The sequence below is a fragment of the Capra hircus genome, chromosome 15, assembly GCF_001704415.2.
Source record: "Capra hircus breed San Clemente chromosome 15, ASM170441v1, whole genome shotgun sequence".
Taxonomy (NCBI): domain Eukaryota; kingdom Metazoa; phylum Chordata; class Mammalia; order Artiodactyla; family Bovidae; genus Capra; species Capra hircus.
The window spans coordinates 31,283,124-31,298,697 of NC_030822.1; the positions used below are offsets into that span (position 1 = coordinate 31,283,124).

At 56.5% G+C, this 15,574-nt stretch overlaps 1 protein-coding gene across 1 annotated transcript in view; it reads left to right on the forward strand.

Moving 5' to 3' along the window:
• PDE2A (phosphodiesterase 2A) overlaps positions 1-15,123 on the forward strand; it is a 509,398-nt gene extending 494,275 nt beyond the window's left edge. Inside the window, exons 14-31 of the mRNA XM_018059398.1 lie at positions 5,372-5,483; positions 5,962-6,001; positions 6,139-6,202; positions 6,900-6,972; positions 7,113-7,290; positions 7,507-7,619; positions 8,293-8,370; positions 9,221-9,343; positions 9,783-9,853; positions 10,137-10,259; positions 10,585-10,672; positions 10,912-10,959; positions 12,006-12,080; positions 12,232-12,331; positions 12,582-12,694; positions 13,062-13,100; positions 13,240-13,346; positions 13,691-15,123. Of these exons, the coding sequence (XP_017914887.1) occupies positions 5,372-5,483; positions 5,962-6,001; positions 6,139-6,202; positions 6,900-6,972; positions 7,113-7,290; positions 7,507-7,619; positions 8,293-8,370; positions 9,221-9,343; positions 9,783-9,853; positions 10,137-10,259; positions 10,585-10,672; positions 10,912-10,959; positions 12,006-12,080; positions 12,232-12,331; positions 12,582-12,694; positions 13,062-13,100; positions 13,240-13,346; positions 13,691-13,901 (1,756 nt within the window). The 3' untranslated portion in view covers positions 13,902-15,123. The remainder of the gene's footprint in view (positions 1-5,371; positions 5,484-5,961; positions 6,002-6,138; positions 6,203-6,899; positions 6,973-7,112; positions 7,291-7,506; positions 7,620-8,292; positions 8,371-9,220; positions 9,344-9,782; positions 9,854-10,136; positions 10,260-10,584; positions 10,673-10,911; positions 10,960-12,005; positions 12,081-12,231; positions 12,332-12,581; positions 12,695-13,061; positions 13,101-13,239; positions 13,347-13,690) is intronic.

Below are 15,574 nucleotides of genomic sequence, written 5' to 3' on the forward strand. Positions count from 1 at the left end.
ACGCGTGCAGGGAGCCCCTTGGGGAGAGCGCGAGCGGGGGGGTCTGCGAGGGGAGCCCCACGGGGCGAGAGCGAGAGTGAGGGTTGGGCGCTGTGCTGGAAGCCCCACCGGTCCGAGAGCGCGAGTGCGGGGGGGCGGGCACGCGGGGAGCCCCACGGGGCGAGAGCGCGACTGCTGGGGCGGGGCCCCGCACGGGGAGGCCCGCACAGACACCCGTGGCGAGGCCTGCGTGGACACCAGCGTCGCCGTAGGACCTCGCAGTTCCTTGCGCCTGCAGGCTCCTAGGAGGAGGAGGGGAGATAGAGGTATTATGGAGAGAGGCCGCCCTTTCCTGCCCGTGGACATCACACTCTGTCGGTGGATCCGGGCACACCCAGGTGGAAGTGGGTGTGCTTGACGCCACCCACATGGGCTGATAACTCCCCAGAGACATCCCCTTGAAGAAGCATCATCGTGAGAAGATAGAAAGAGCTGACAAAAAATCTGCTGGAAAGAAGAGGGGGAATATCACTGTGGAAAGTAATGGTACAGGTGCTCTTCCTGGTTTTAGGGAGTTTGCAGTACATTTTGCAGTGAAAGGACTGAGGAATAAACCAAGGTCGGCGTGAAGTCTGGTACAAAAGTACTGGAAGGCGGCCTGCGGGCACGCCCACGGGGGCATCATCCTGAAGCTTGCTGGCTTATTGAGCACCCTGATTCACAGTGTGAATGCAGTCCACTCAGTGCTTCTTTCTGAGTTATGTGGCTAGTCTAAAATGCACATTGAAAAAACCTTTTCTGGAATCAAATAGTCTTGCTAGGTAGTTAGAATAGGAAAAAGGGGCCCAGAATGGTGGTGGCTAAAAGACAAAGAAGGGAAAAGCCCCGAAGATAGAACAAGGGAAGGTCCGAGGACCAGTGGATCTTAAAACAGAAAGCGTTTCAGCTTTTCACTAATACCGATGTTTGCTCTTAATTTGTTAATAGGTTTATCCCTATTGAAAGTAACTTAGACCAGTGCGTCAGCTGACACGGCAGTATTCGCAGCCATGCCAAGTGAAACCTCACGACGAGTGCTGGTGAAGAGCCAAAGTATGCTTAGGATAGTACACGCGCCAAGCAAAATCCTTGGATCGAGCCAAGGTAGCGTTTGCTTCTCTCAGCATCTTTAGGGTTGGCCTGCCCTCACACCTGGAGGATGTATTTTCCTTTACTTTCTAAGTAAAACAGCTGTAACATGGAGCTCTACAACGCGGACCATCCATTCGGCGTCAAATTTTGCCTGCCGGGTTGAGGGATGACCCTAGGAAATTACGAACTTCCCTGACAGTCTGATGGGAGAGTTGAGAGAGAGCTGGGGAGAGAGTTCACTAAGCATAGACTCTTTATGGCGGCTGTTGAAATAGCTCCCTTCACACTGCACAATTTTTCAAGAAAAGAAAGAGTGACTGAAAGAGTGACTGAAAGAGTGAATTCAGGTAAAGTGCTTTCCTGCTGCTGCTGCTGCTAGCTGCCTTCAGTCGCGTCGACTCTGTGCGACCCCATAGATGGCGCCCACAGGCTCACCCGTCCCTGGGATTCTCCAGGCACAAAGAGCACTGGAGTGGCGTTTGCCATTCTCTTCTCCAATGCATTGAAGTGAGCAAGTGGACAAGGAAGCAGTCGCTCAGCCTGCCTCGACTCTTAGCAAACAAACATCCCCATGATCAGCCAAAACCTACACTGATGAAAGCACAGGCAACTCGAGGAAGAGATCAGCTTTCCGGTGAGTTCTGCGTCTGTCCCCTTTGTTGGGGTCTGAAGAAGCAGTTAAAGCGGACCAGGCATTCCTGGGATCTGCCCAGTGAGACTGGAATCTACTAGAATCTCTTGGGAATCTGATGGAATTATCTGGACCTTCAGATCTACTTAGAAACGTTATGACAGATCATAACCTCTCATGATCAGATCCCTTAGGAGAAATCACTCACAATCTACAGAAAGTTTTACCTGGGGCCAGGTCACTTCTGTTGGAGTATCTCTGGGCTTGGCTCTCTTAGAATCCATTAGGATCAGTGAGAATCCTTGGATTCTGCTTTTTTCTCTCCTAGTTAGGGAAGACTCTTAAGTCCTTCATAGGGGATTCTGGTCAAGAGCCTACTCCCCCCAACCCCACCCCCATTCCTCAATGTTGACTCCATCCTCGATTTGGACTGACTGAAGAGGTAGTTGAAACTTTCAGACTTGATGAGGGGAGAGGTCTCACATGGCCTGATCTTGGAAAGAGTTGGGCCCTGACTGGCTCTCCTCACTCCCTCAGTTGACCACAGGACGCCTGGGCCAAGTGGTGGAAGACAAGAAGTCTATCCAGCTGAAAGATCTCACCTCTGTAAGCCATGGCCTGGCTGGACCAGGGGAGGATACAGGGGAGAGCCCTCTGCCCAGTCCCCAGGGCCAGGTTCTCTGGGCCTGGGCAACCTAGGAATAGGGGAGACAAGACCCGGGAACTTTCTCCTAGCCCACCCTGTGTCATAGCACTTCCCACCCTGCCTGAGCCCTTCAGACCCTCCTGTTGCAGTGTGTGGTGGAGGGCGGGGGAGGGAAGCATGTTCTTCCTTCCCTGCCCTGACTTGCCTCCCCTCTTGCTTCTCCTTTGCAGGAGGATGTGCAGCAGCTGCAAAGCATGCTGGGCTGTGAGGTGCAGGCCATGCTCTGTGTCCCTGTCATCAGCCGGGCCACTGACCAGGTCGTGGCCTTGGCCTGCGCCTTCAACAAGCTCGGAGGAGACTTGTGAGTCTGGGTGGAGGGATATGGGTCAGGAGATGGAGCTGAGAGGCTGAGCAGGGCTTGAATCGGGTAACAGTGTAGGAAGGGTACTGGACAGGGGGTACTATTCTAGCAGTGGTGGGCTGAATGGTTTGTCTGTGCAAGAGATGGAGATTATGGGAGCAATAGACCCTTATTGCTGCTCCATTGGGCTTTGTAAAATCATGCTGAGGTCCAAACAAGTTCCCCTTCTCGTTTCCACTTCCTACAGTTTGGATTATCCATGTTTTGGTATTGGCCTTCCCCCGACTTGCCATCCCTGTATTAGCATTTCTGCTGGTAACTGATGGAGGAGCGATGTGCTCTAGGACGGTTGAACTCTCTGGGACCCACAGAGCATCACTGACGTTGTGCACAGTGGCTCAAGGGAATAGGCATGGGCGTGGGACTAAGCTGAGGCTCTTCAGAGGCATTGATAGGGCAGCTGTAAGAATCATGTAAAACAGAAGGGTGGACAGGACAAGAGTCAGGTACACAGGCTTAGTCAGGAAGTATGTCTCAAGAACTGAGGTCAGATTTGTGGTATAGAAGTAGTATCACAGATTTCATGTCCTACACCAACTCATTAATTGCTGCCTGAAGCATTGTATTAGTTTACTGAGAAACAGTGCTGTGATCAGCCACATCTGTCCTGGGGGCATATTTAGGATGTGAATGCTGCCACAGGTGGTCCAGCATGCCCAGTAGTCGGGAGTAGTGGGCAGGTGAGGGGTTGCATTCTGATTCCAGGATGCAGAGAGATGCTGACAAGATGCTTGGCCCCTGGGGCCCAAATTGGCAAGCTGGGTTTGAGGCATCAGAGCTCCTGCAGGAAGTGGAGACTGGAGATGTTGGGACTAGAGAGGTCAGAAGCCCAAGGACAGTGTCTGCAGGGGTGGAGCAGAGATCTGGGAGTCAAGTCTGAGTAGCAGGACCTGCCAGCATGGAGGCCTGGGGAAATGAAGACAGGAACAAGGCAGGACTAATTGAGGCGGGGAGGATGGGGATCTGTGTCATGGGGAACTGGTGAGCATCCTGGTGTGGGAGTATTTGTGCCATTCAGTAAGCACACATTGAATGCCTAGTGTGTCTGACCCTGTGCTGGCTGGATGGCCTTGAGTAGGCCTTTGGTGAGGGAGAGTGCAGAGTGGGAAGTCCAGCAAGGGTTGTGTCCTCTGGCTGCCGGCCTGGGTTCTGAGATGGTCTTAGACCTGGAGGAGAGGAAATATCAGAAGGGAAATGAGATGGGGACTGGGTGACAGCCTTTAGGCTCAGGGCAGAGACAAGGTCATCTCTAGGTTCCACATCTTTCAGGAAGTAAGTGCTGAATAATTGCATGAGCCAAGGTGGTGCTCAGCTCAGAGCAGGCTCTGTAGAGAAGCAGCCCGGAATCCTGAGAATGTCCCTTCATCTGAGTGCGATGAGGCTGGTGGCAGGGGAAGAGGTACATTTAAGACTTTAGCGAACACTTTGCAGACATCTCGCCTGTACCAGGCTCTGCACTGGACAGGGGGTGATACAGTCAGAGTTCAAGACTGGCTTCAAGACTCGATGTTTATTTTCAGGTCACAGAGCGGGGACGGTGGGAAAGGTATTCTAGGCAGAGCAAACAGTGTGAGCAAAAGCATAAAGGTGTGAAAGAGCCTGAGATTTTCTCAGAATGATGAGCATCTTACTCTGGCTGAGGCTCAGACGCCCATAGAATAGGGGAGAGAGGTGGGCGGGACCAAGTGAAGGGGCCTCAAATGCAGTGAGAAGGCAAGTGGGGAGACAGACACAGCGCGTTGGGGATTGGGGTCTAGACCCGAATCACTGGATGGCAGCATTAGTGGGGGATACCCCAGCAGAGAGGAGCGCTGCAGGTAGCCCCCAAATGGGGAGGGCTCTTGGCAGGGAAATCTGGGGGCTGAGAAATGGTCAGAGTCTCTGAGGAATACTCCACCTCCCCATGATCCCCATCCAGAGAGGCTTACCCACGTCCACAGCCCAGGTCCCGCCCCAGCCCAAGGCCCACAAAGCTCCCTGGTGACAAATCACTGGGTGGCCGGATTGAATTACTTCCTCAGGATTTCAGGCCAATCTTGTCAGATGCCCGCCAGCTCCGTGAATATGATATGGGCCCTGCCCTGCCCACAACCACCTCAGGACTTGTGGGGGCACCAAATCGGGGCCTGCAGGTTCCAGGGAAGGGAGGACAGTGTAGGAGCTGGATGAGACAGGGCAGTGCACCGCCCCTCCCTGAGGTTGGAGGCGAGGGGCAGGAGAATACATAGCCCGCGGGCGGGTGGGTCTCCAATCTGAGGGGAAAGACTCAGCCTCAGTCTGGGTAAATCTGAAGTCAGAGGAGGGAGACTTTGAGAAGTCTCTGGCTTTGAGAAGCAATAGTCTGAGGAGGAAAACACATTTGGGGCAGAGGAGGATTAGAGCCCCCCAGTCTGAGGTGGAAGCTGGCCCAAGCCGCTGGGTGGTGAGCGGCCCCAGCAGAGGAGGGTGAGGTGAGCTGGTGGGTTTCTGGGTGGGCTTCCTGGAGGGACGGAGAGGAGGCGGAGCGGGGAGAGCAGTCTGTGGTCTGCCCTCTGCGGTGACCCCCGCCACCCCGCCCCGGCAGGTTCACAGACCAGGACGAGCGCGTGACCCAGCACTGCTTCCACTACACCAGCACGGTGCTCACCAGCACCCTGGCCTTCCAGAAGGAGCAGAAGCTCAAGTGTGAGTGCCAGGTGCGTGGGCTGCCCTGACTGCTCTCGGGGGCCAGCTCCCCCAGCTCTCAGCCCCGGAGAGTCATCCGCAAGGGAAAAGCCCATGGGTTTTGGGGCCAGTGGTGGGGAGACTACCTAGGCCCCTGGAAGTCTCTGAAAGAGGAGAACTGGAGCTCCTCAGGACGGCACCTCTGGCTGCAGGCCCAGTATGCGACCGCCCTCTAGTGTTCGGATTGGGCATCACAACAACGTCTGGATGGCTAGAGTCCCAGGGGACCGCACCTGTGACACTCAGGTTTCCTGCTCACCCTCCCTAGGGCTAGAACTCCCACTCCTTCCCTTAGAGCCAAATGATGCAGTTAGACTCTCTCAGTCTCCGGCCTGTCCCGTGAGCCCTAGGGAAAGAATGAGAAGACCCTCGGGCTGACGGAGGCAGGGGGCTGAAGAGGGTGAACCCCTGCAACCTGAGTCCCTGTGATCTCCTTGTTCTCCATTCCAGGCTCTTCTCCAAGTGGCGAAGAACCTCTTCACTCACCTGGGTGAGTGCACTGCCCTCCTCCATGCCTGGCTGTGGGGTGGGAGTCGGGGGACTGGTGTTTCGAGGAGGGGAGGCAGGCAGGCTTGTCAGCACTCCAGCCTGTCTCACTACTGCCCCCCACACTTCTCCCTCCGGCAGATGACGTCTCCGTGCTGCTCCAGGAGATCATCACAGAGGCCAGGAACCTCAGCAATGCTGAGATGTGAGTGAATCCACCCAGGAGTGGGGAGAGAGAGAGAGGCCCTGGCCCTCAGTCATCACCTCTCTTTTCCTCCCCTCTTTTTTCCCCCTCTGTTTTCGTCGTAATTTATTTGGCTTGCACAGCATGTGAGATCTCAGTTCCCCAAGCAGGGACTGAACCCATGCTCCCTACATTGGAAGCATGTTGTCTTAACCACTGAACCACCAGGGACGTCCCCCCCATTGCCTTCCTGCGGGACCCACGTCTTGCGTGATTTTTAATTTCAGGCTTGTGTCCCTCACTAGATTGTAACATCCAATGATAGCAGGCACGCTGCTTGCTTTGCAGGCCGTGGGTACTCAGCTCTTAATACAGTGTCTGGTACATGGTAGGTGCTAGCAAAAAAAAAAAAAAAAAATTATCCATCTGAACTAATGTCTGGAGTCAGCTAGCCCTGAGGAGAGTCTCACCATAGGTCACCCCCTCCAGGCCTCAGAAATCTAGGCTTTACCTCAAGTCCTGAGATTTGAGAGGTGGTCACAGAGAAGGAAATGGCAACCCACTCCGTGTTCTTGCCTGGAGAATCCCAGGGACTGCGGAGCTTGGTGGGCCGCCATCTATGGGGTCGCACAGAGTCGGACGCGACTGAAGCGACTTAGCAGCAGCAGCAGCACAGAGGGGTGTCAGGGCCCTATGGACCAACGCCATCTTTCCACAGCTGCTCTGTGTTCCTGCTGGATCAGAACGAGCTGGTGGCCAAGGTGTTCGATGGGGGCGTGGTGGAAGATGAGGTGAGGCAGGGCTGCGTGGAGGGAGGATGTGGCCGTGGTCCTGGGGGCCGGGAGTCCTCGGGGGAGCAGGCCCTACGTTTGATCGTCCGCTCTGTGACCGGCCACTAACCCTCCTCTCAACTCCATTCCTGCCCTGGCAGAGCTATGAGATCCGCATCCCTGCTGACCAGGGCATCGCGGGTCATGTGGCGACCACCGGCCAGATCCTGAACATCCCAGATGCTTACGCACATCCGCTATTCTACCGAGGCGTGGACGACAGCACCGGCTTCCGGACGCGCAACATCCTCTGCTTCCCCATCAAGAACGAGAACCAGGGTGCGGGCAGTGGTGGCTCCGGAAGAGAGCCGGGGCGGGGCCTGAGAGGATGGGGCGGAGCCGAGCAGAAGGTCCAGAAGCCGTCTCTACCACCCTAGCATCCCCGGGCCGAAGGGATGGGGTTTCCCAAGCCTGTGATGTCCCTTGAGGGTACCCTGGGCGGACAGATCGTCGGACACGTCCACTGGCTCATCCTAGCTCCTCTTTGGTCCCCAGAGGTCATCGGTGTGGCCGAGCTGGTGAACAAGATCAACGGACCATGGTTCAGCAAGTTTGATGAAGACTTGGCTACAGCCTTCTCCATCTACTGCGGCATCAGCATTGCCCATGTGAGCGGGACAGGGGCAGGCCCATGCAGGACCCTCTGTTCTCCTCTCCACAGTGGCTCTCCTTGCTCTGTCCAGAAGGGTTTGTGCCCGCCCCTGGGGCTCAGAGCCCTGCTGCTGGGTTGCTGTGCAGTCTTCACTACCTACTGGTCACTTCTGGCCTCAGTTTCCCATCAGAAAATTGGGGATACTATTTCCAATCCTGTCCAGTTAGCCTCCTAGGACTATGGGAGACCTGTTTTATTTCCCCCTTTTCCAAAAGCAACCTCAACTCGAGCCCCTGTTTAGCTTCTTGTGGGGATATGTTGGGTCTCATTGTCCACAGCTGGCAGCTCTGACCCGGGAATCCAACCCTTAGATCTCTAACGCTATCCCCCACTCCTTGCTTCTCTTTCTCCATTAAGGGCCTCAGGCTCCATCACTGAAGCTAGGGCAGGCTCAGGAGAGCATGCAAAGTGCTAGATCAAGTGCTAAGAGGCCCTGGGGAGGAGGAGCGAGGGCAGGTCTGGATGAAAGTTGGAGAGGGCTTGCTACTCTGGGCTGGAGCTTGAAGGCTCAGACTGGGCCCAGCATGGGACAGGAGTTGGGGGAGGTTCTATCTGATCCCTTTGTCCTGGTCCTGGGTATTTCACAGCCACCTTGCTTGAGCCCTATCTTTCCCTCTCTCCCCCACAAGTCCCTCCTATACAAGAAAGTGAATGAGGCGCAGTATCGCAGCCACCTGGCCAATGAGATGATGATGTACCACATGAAGGTGAGCCCTGCACAGAGCTTCTACCCTCTTTCTTAGGGCCCCAGGGTCCCCTGTAGTCCCCCTGTTCCTCCCCTAGCTCCATGAATCCTCTGGTGCCCCGGATCAGGCTGGGCTTTCTGATCACCCTCTCTTGAAGATAAGAGCAGTGCCTGGCCTCTTCCTCTCCTGCTCTCCTTCGGGGCAGCCTCTCTGCAAAGCAATTTCTGGTTCAGCCCCAAAGCTGGCAGCAAGACTCAGCCCAGCAGAGAGCATGGTTCAGCCAGGTGTTCCCCATGTCCAGGGATAATTCCCATCCTGGGAACTGCTGACAGCTGGGAAGCCCACTCAGGGTCCTCCCGCAGCTCCCTTAGGAACAGTGGTCCTGCAGTCCTAGGCAGTCCCATCCCCAGACCCTGTGCAAAACTAGCTGTCTGGAACTTTAGTTCAGAGTATGTGATGGCCATTGTTCATTTGAACATTTCCTCTCCTCTGTGTCCAAACCAAAAGGCTGCAGACTTTGTGACTGGGGTCAAAACTGTAGCAGGAAGGATTGGCTCTGGGATGGTCCTCCCCAAAGAAGGAATCTTTGAGTTATTGTCTGTGGAAGGCCACCATGGTGTCAAGAAGAGGTGTTCTCTGCCTTTAACAAGGAGAGGCGGTTACAGATGAGGGTGGGCCCAGGCAAGGAGGCGCAGTAGGTTGGCTATAGGATGGCAAGGGGAGGATGGTGTTCTCCTGCCCAGTGACAACCCATGGAAGACCCAACTGGGGTGCATTCGAGTGTGAGGTCCCCGCCACTGTGGGCATTTGAGGTTGAAGACATTGGATGGGGTAGAGGCTGTCTTCTAATGCCCTGGCCGCTCCCCTCCAGGTCTCTGATGACGAGTACACCAAACTTCTCCACGACGGGATCCAGCCTGTGGCTGCCATTGACTCCAACTTTGCCAGTTTCACATACACTCCTCGCTCTCTGCCAGAGGATGACACTTCCATGGTGAGCTGGCTTGCCCCGCTTGACTGTGGAGGATGGACAGCCAGAGATCGAAGTTAGATGTGCATAGGAAAGTCCTGGCAAGACAGTCATCAAGAGATGGAGGGGGCATGTGGTCTGCCAGCATAGCCCACAGGGCCTGCCCAGGGGCTGGACTGGAACCAACGATGGCCTCAGGATTGGCACCTCCCTCCCTGTTTTTCTAAGATTTTATGTGAACTTGGTTCCAAGAGTTCTTAGACCTCCTGTTTCTAAGTTCATGGCTCCAAGAATGCTTGGCTGTACCATTTTTTGGTTCTCAAGTTTAGATCTAAAGTTCTAAGACTCCAACATTTTGGAGGCTTCAAGAAGTGCCAAGTTGGGGAGTGGGGCCACTCCCAAGGGGAGTGGGGTGCATTTTGAAACTGACAGTCTCTCTGATCCATCCTTCTGCTCTGTCCAGGCCATCCTGAGCATGCTGCAGGACATGAATTTCATCAATAACTACAAAATTGACTGCCCGACACTGGCCCGGTGTGTACCCCCAGCCCTCCGCTCCGGGTACCGGCAGCCCTGTCTCTGCCTCTGTTTTTGTCCTCTCCTCTCACATCCATTGCTCCCTGTGCTCTGGGAAGGACCTCTGAGGATGTCTAGGGGAGACCCAGACTTGTAATGGTGGGAGGATCCACCAGTGAGAGGCAATTCACAGACACTGGGAACCTTGAGAAAAGGGAAGGAATGGGGCAGGACAGAGCCTGGAGGGCTTGCTGGAGGCGGAGAGCCTGAGGCCCATGAGCTGCCCTCTCCCCACCCCCAGGTTCTGTTTGATGGTGAAGAAGGGCTACCGGGATCCCCCCTACCACAACTGGATGCACGCCTTTTCTGTCTCCCACTTCTGCTACCTGCTCTACAAGAACCTGGAGCTCACCAACTACCTCGAGTGAGTGGCTGCCCTTGCCCCCATCTGGCAGCTGCTGGGGTCCCCTTCCTGGGGACAGAACTGCACCTCCTGTGTGGCAGACTTTGCATACATTGCCTCACAGGATCCTCTTAACAGCCCAGTGCGAAAGGTACAAGGCCTCTTTCCAAGAAGGGGACCCAGGTTCCTGAGCCCCTGTGCAGGTGATTCCTGGACATGTGCGGCCAAGAGCTCAGCCACTGGCCACGGAGCAGCTCCCCGTCTTGTGGCCATCTCCTCCAGCCGGCCCTCCTGTGGAGGAGGGAGCTGTGGCTCACCGCCGTGCCCTCTGTCTCCGCCCAACCAGGGACATGGAGATCTTTGCCTTGTTTATTTCCTGCATGTGTCACGACCTGGACCACAGAGGCACAAACAACTCCTTCCAGGTGGCCTCGGTGAGACCCTGCCCTCCTCACAGTGGGCACCCTCCCCGGGGTGTCTGGGAGCCTCACACCTCCAGCCTGAGGGGTGGTGGGAGCTCATGAGACCAGGAGCCAGTTGAGAGACAGGAGGAGGCTCTCCCAGGCTATGGGAGACGCAGGAGTGCTGAGGGGGTGGGAGGAGCTGGGCTGTTCTGACCCTAATATGCCTCCGGATGTCAGGAGTGATGGAGTTTTCTTTGATTTTTTTTCAGAAATCTGTGCTGGCCGCGCTCTACAGCTCAGAAGGCTCTGTCATGGAGGTACCACCATTCTGCCCAGTATCCCCATCCCCACTGTCCCCTTAAGGCCAATGACTCATTAATACGAACCTAGACTGTGGCTCGGCTCCTCCCCAGGCCAAGCCCTGCTTTCCACCCAGACTGGGAGAGCTGCAGCGCCCCCAGGGCACGTCTGAGTCTTGTTCCCGATGAGCTTGGAAGGGTACCCGTGCGGCTGGGGGTGCCAGTCAGGCTGCAGGTTCTGCCCGAGCCCAGGTTTGCCCAGGGAGGCCTTGTAGTTAGCCTGTTTCTCTTTGCATGTCACAAGGACACCCTGTGAAACCCCCTCCGCTCCCAGCCTGGCATGGGCTCCTTGTCCCATGCCGTCACGCTCAGCTTTGCCTGAGACTGATTTGTGTCTGCCCACCCCCAATGGGAGCTCCTGGAGGCAGAAACAAAATCGGAGACATCTCTGAGTTCCCTGCATCTGGCACAGGGCTTGGCATGAGTGGGAACCAAACTTTCAAGGTCGCCTTGCCCCACCCTGCCCCCAACAACACCCCTCTGGAACTGCTCCTGCTTGCACGCCCCCAGAGACGAGGGGCTTGCTTCCTCCTGGGAGGCCTGGTGGCAGCCTGACTCCTGCCCTCCACGCCCTGGGCTGAGTTGGCTCCATCTCTGAGTGACAGCCCTTCAGCATCAGAAGACAGGGGTCTTGCCCTCGCCTCATCACTGCCCTTCCCTGTCAGCACACAAATGTTTCCTGCATGAATTAGTGTCGAAGACTCCAAGGGATCATTTCAGAATCATTCCAGCTTGAGAGGCCCTCAGAGCTCACCTTGTCGTGTCCGTCTGACTGACAGCTGAGGAATCTGAGGCTCAGACATGGCCAGGGACTTGCCCAGGGTCACATGGAGGGGCAAAACAGAGCCCAGAAAGGGAACTGGCCCCCCAGCCCCGACTCCCCAGTTCTGCCTGCTCTGCTCAGTTTGGGGGCCAGGGCTGGGCTGGGCTTGCTTCCTCCCTTGGAGTCAGTGAGGAGGAGCACCCCCACCCCAGCTGGGCCCCTCCCGCGCCTCTCCCCGCAGAGGCACCACTTCGCGCAGGCCATTGCCATCCTCAACACCCACGGCTGCAACATCTTTGACCACTTCTCCCGGAAGGTGATGGGGCTGGGGGTGGGGGGCAGGGAGTGGGAGCTGGGAGCTGGCCTGAGATGGGAGAGGCAGACCCGAGGGGTGGAGGTTCCTGAGGTTTAGGGGAGTAGGAGGTGGGGTGTCTGGGCCTTGACCCTGTACCCCCACCCCCACCCAGGATTATCAGCGCATGCTGGATCTGATGCGGGACATCATCTTGGCCACAGACCTGGCCCACCACCTCCGCATCTTCAAGGACCTCCAAAAGATGGCCGAAGGTGCCTGCCTCTAGCCTGGGTCTCGAGATTGGGGAGGGACCACCAAGAGGGGGACTCGCCTGAAGGGCATCTCCAGGGTTCAGACCCATCCCTTCCAACATCAGCCCACCAGGCAGACCCAGCTCTGCATCCCTGGCTCCCATCCAGGGTGCTGAATTCCCTGCACCACTCTGGGATGGGCCCTGGGGCCTTGCCCTCAGAGACCCAGGATGCTGGGTCCCTCTCCTTGACCCTGGTCTCTCCCCAACAGTGGGCTATGATCGAACCAACAAGCAGCACCACAGCCTCCTTCTCTGCCTCCTTATGACCTCCTGTGACCTCTCTGACCAGACCAAGGGCTGGAAGACCACGAGGAAGATTGCAGTAAGTGCCACTCCTTGGGAAGGCGCAGGCTGTACACAGTATCTGACTCTGTGCGGCTCCTGAAGCCTGCACGCCCTCCAAGTGCTGAGCTCAGCCTGTAGGGGAGACAGAAACCTAGGCCACCTCAGGTGACAGCAGAGAGATTCAGAGAGGGGCATGGACTCACTGAGGGGTCACCCAGCAAATCAGTGAGTGGCTGGTGGAAGGCAGGCCAGAACCCAGCCACCGTCCTCCTTCCAGGCCAGGGATGGTGAGGACAGGTCCTAAGGTCCCAGTGCCACAGTTTCCCCCCTTGGGAATGGGCTATGGAGGAGTGTGGGCGGGTGGATCGCACTCACAGGAGGTAATGAGAGTGTTGACCTTTCAGGAGCTGATCTACAAAGAGTTCTTCTCCCAGGGAGACTTGGTATGTGGGGTGTGACCTCAGGGTGCCCAGGTTGGGGGAGGGTTCATAGCCTGGGCCCAGGAGGGGCTGGGTTAGCCTGATCCAGATGTTTCTGGAGTATGGAGAGGGCCAGACAGGCCTGACAACCTGATGCCTGCAGGAGAAGGCCATGGGCAACAGGCCGATGGAGATGATGGACCGTGAGAAGGCCTACATCCCCGAGCTGCAGATCAGCTTCATGGAGCACATCGCAATGCCCATCTACAAGTGAGTGAGCTCACAGGGCCTGCTGGGGACACTGCCCAGGGATGGTATGGGAATGGGACAGGGCTGGCTGTGGCCATCATAGCAGACACAAGTGCTGTGCTGGTTGGCCCTGCTCCACCTCATCCACTGCTTGTCTCTGAGCACAGCTGTCTCTTGCTTTGCCCCTAAGTGGGCCATTTGCTTCATCCTTGGTCCCTTATGGAAAGAGATGGTCAAGCTCTTCTTGAGCTTCCAATCTTATGCGTCATGCTCTTGTGGAAGTTCTACCTGTGGTCCAGCCCTAATCTTTCTTGCGGCTCACAGTCTGCCTTCTGACCTCTAAACCTGCCCCTATCCACCCCCAGGCTGCTGCAAGACCTATTCCCCAAGGCGGCGGAGTTGTACGAACGTGTGGCCTCTAATCGTGAGCACTGGACCAAGGTGTCACACAAGTTCACCATCCGAGGCCTCCCGAGCAACAACTCGTTGGACTTCCTGGATGAGGAGTATGAGGTGCCTGACCTGGATGGCGCTAGGGCTCCCATCAATGGCTGTTGCAGCCTTGATGCTGAGTGAGTCCCTCCTGGGACCCCTCCCTGCCCAGGCTTCCTCCCACAACCCTCCATGGGCCTGGCCGTACACCCTGGGACCAGAGCCAAGGGTCCTGGATTCTAGGCCAGGACTTCCCACGTGACCCCAGGTGAGGTCTGACCTTCCCAGGCCTCAGCTTTCTCATCTGTGTAATGGAAGACTTCCAGCCTCACTGAGACTTTGTCATTTGTCCTCTGAGAGCACAGGGGTAACCAATGAGCAGTGTGCCCTGCTCTGCACCTCTGACCGCACCTTGGCAAGTCCCCACTCTTCAGGCCACACCTTCTCTGAGGCAGCCGGATGGTTTCTTCTGGGCCCCATTCCTGTCCTACCAGATCTGTGCCCTTTCCTCTGGGGGCACCCTCACTGGCTCCCAGGATCCTCAGGCAAGAACATGAGACATCTGAGTGGGCAAAGGGTGGGTCTTAGAGACAGTTATCAGCCTGGCTGGAGGACTAGAAATAGCCATGAGATCATCTGTGGCCCTGAGGACTGCCCTTGTACTTATGGTGGGGACCGGGACCTGGGGATATAGGGGTCCCAGAAGGAAGCTGCCAGGGGGCCAGCGCAGTGCTCTGGGGAGAGGGGGCTCAGGAAGAGAGCAGGATAAGAACAGCGAGAAGGAAGGATCCCTGGGCTGGGAAGCAGGCCCAGCATGGGTCCGCCATGGTTCTTCCTGGCTGTGTGACCCTGGGCAAGTCCCTTCCCCTCTCTGCGAAACAGTATGGTGAGACAATCCATCCTCTAAGACCCCTTTTAGATCCAAGTCCCCATAGTTCTGTGGAGTCCCAGGAGAGGCCACTGAGGGTCCTTGGCCCCCTTAGGCACAGAGCTGACACTGAGTTCCTCAGTGACCCCCTGAGTATACCTCCTGAGCCGGAGCCCCTTCCCCATTCCTACAGCCAGAGGGGGACCTGGCCTCAGCCTGGCAAGGCCTCTCTCCTCTTCAAGGCCATATCCACCCGTGCCCCGGGGCTTTGGAGACCCCCTAGGGCTGGGGCTCTGGGGTCATCCTGGCCACTGGCTTCTCCTTTCTCTGTTTTGTTCTGTATGTGTTGCGGGGTGGGGGGAGGGGGGCCACCTGCCTTACCTATTCTGAGTTGCCTTTAGAGAGATGTGTTTTTTCTAGGACTCTGTGCAACTGTTGTATATGGTTCCGTGGGCTGACCGCTTTGTACATGAGAATAAATCTATTTCTTTCTACCAACCCTCCGCCACGGGGCTGTCTGCAGACTTTGTGCATGAGGTTGTTGGTGGTGGGGAAACAGCATCGGGGAAGGCAAATGCCTTTAAGAACTCCCAGGCTACTGGAACTCCCATCCCTGCTGCCTAGCCCCTCTTCTGTGGGAGTCCTGGACCTGTCGGGGTACCCCCAGACCAGTTCTGTGCCAGATACTGGGTACGGAGGTGGAGATGGCAGATACAGAGGCCTGAGCATGAGGCAGTCGTTTGTGGGCTGGAAATGGAGAAATGAGAGACTGAAGCAATCAAGAAGGCTGCCTGGAGCAGGGGACCTGGCGCTCCTTCTAGACCCTCTTTCTGCTGGTCTACCTTAGTCACACATGCCCTTACAGCCAAGGCCTGAGCCTCTGAACGCTCTCCTAGCCGCAGGGGTACCTGTCTGTGTCCCTGTAAATCCAGCCAAAGGGGTAGCCCCG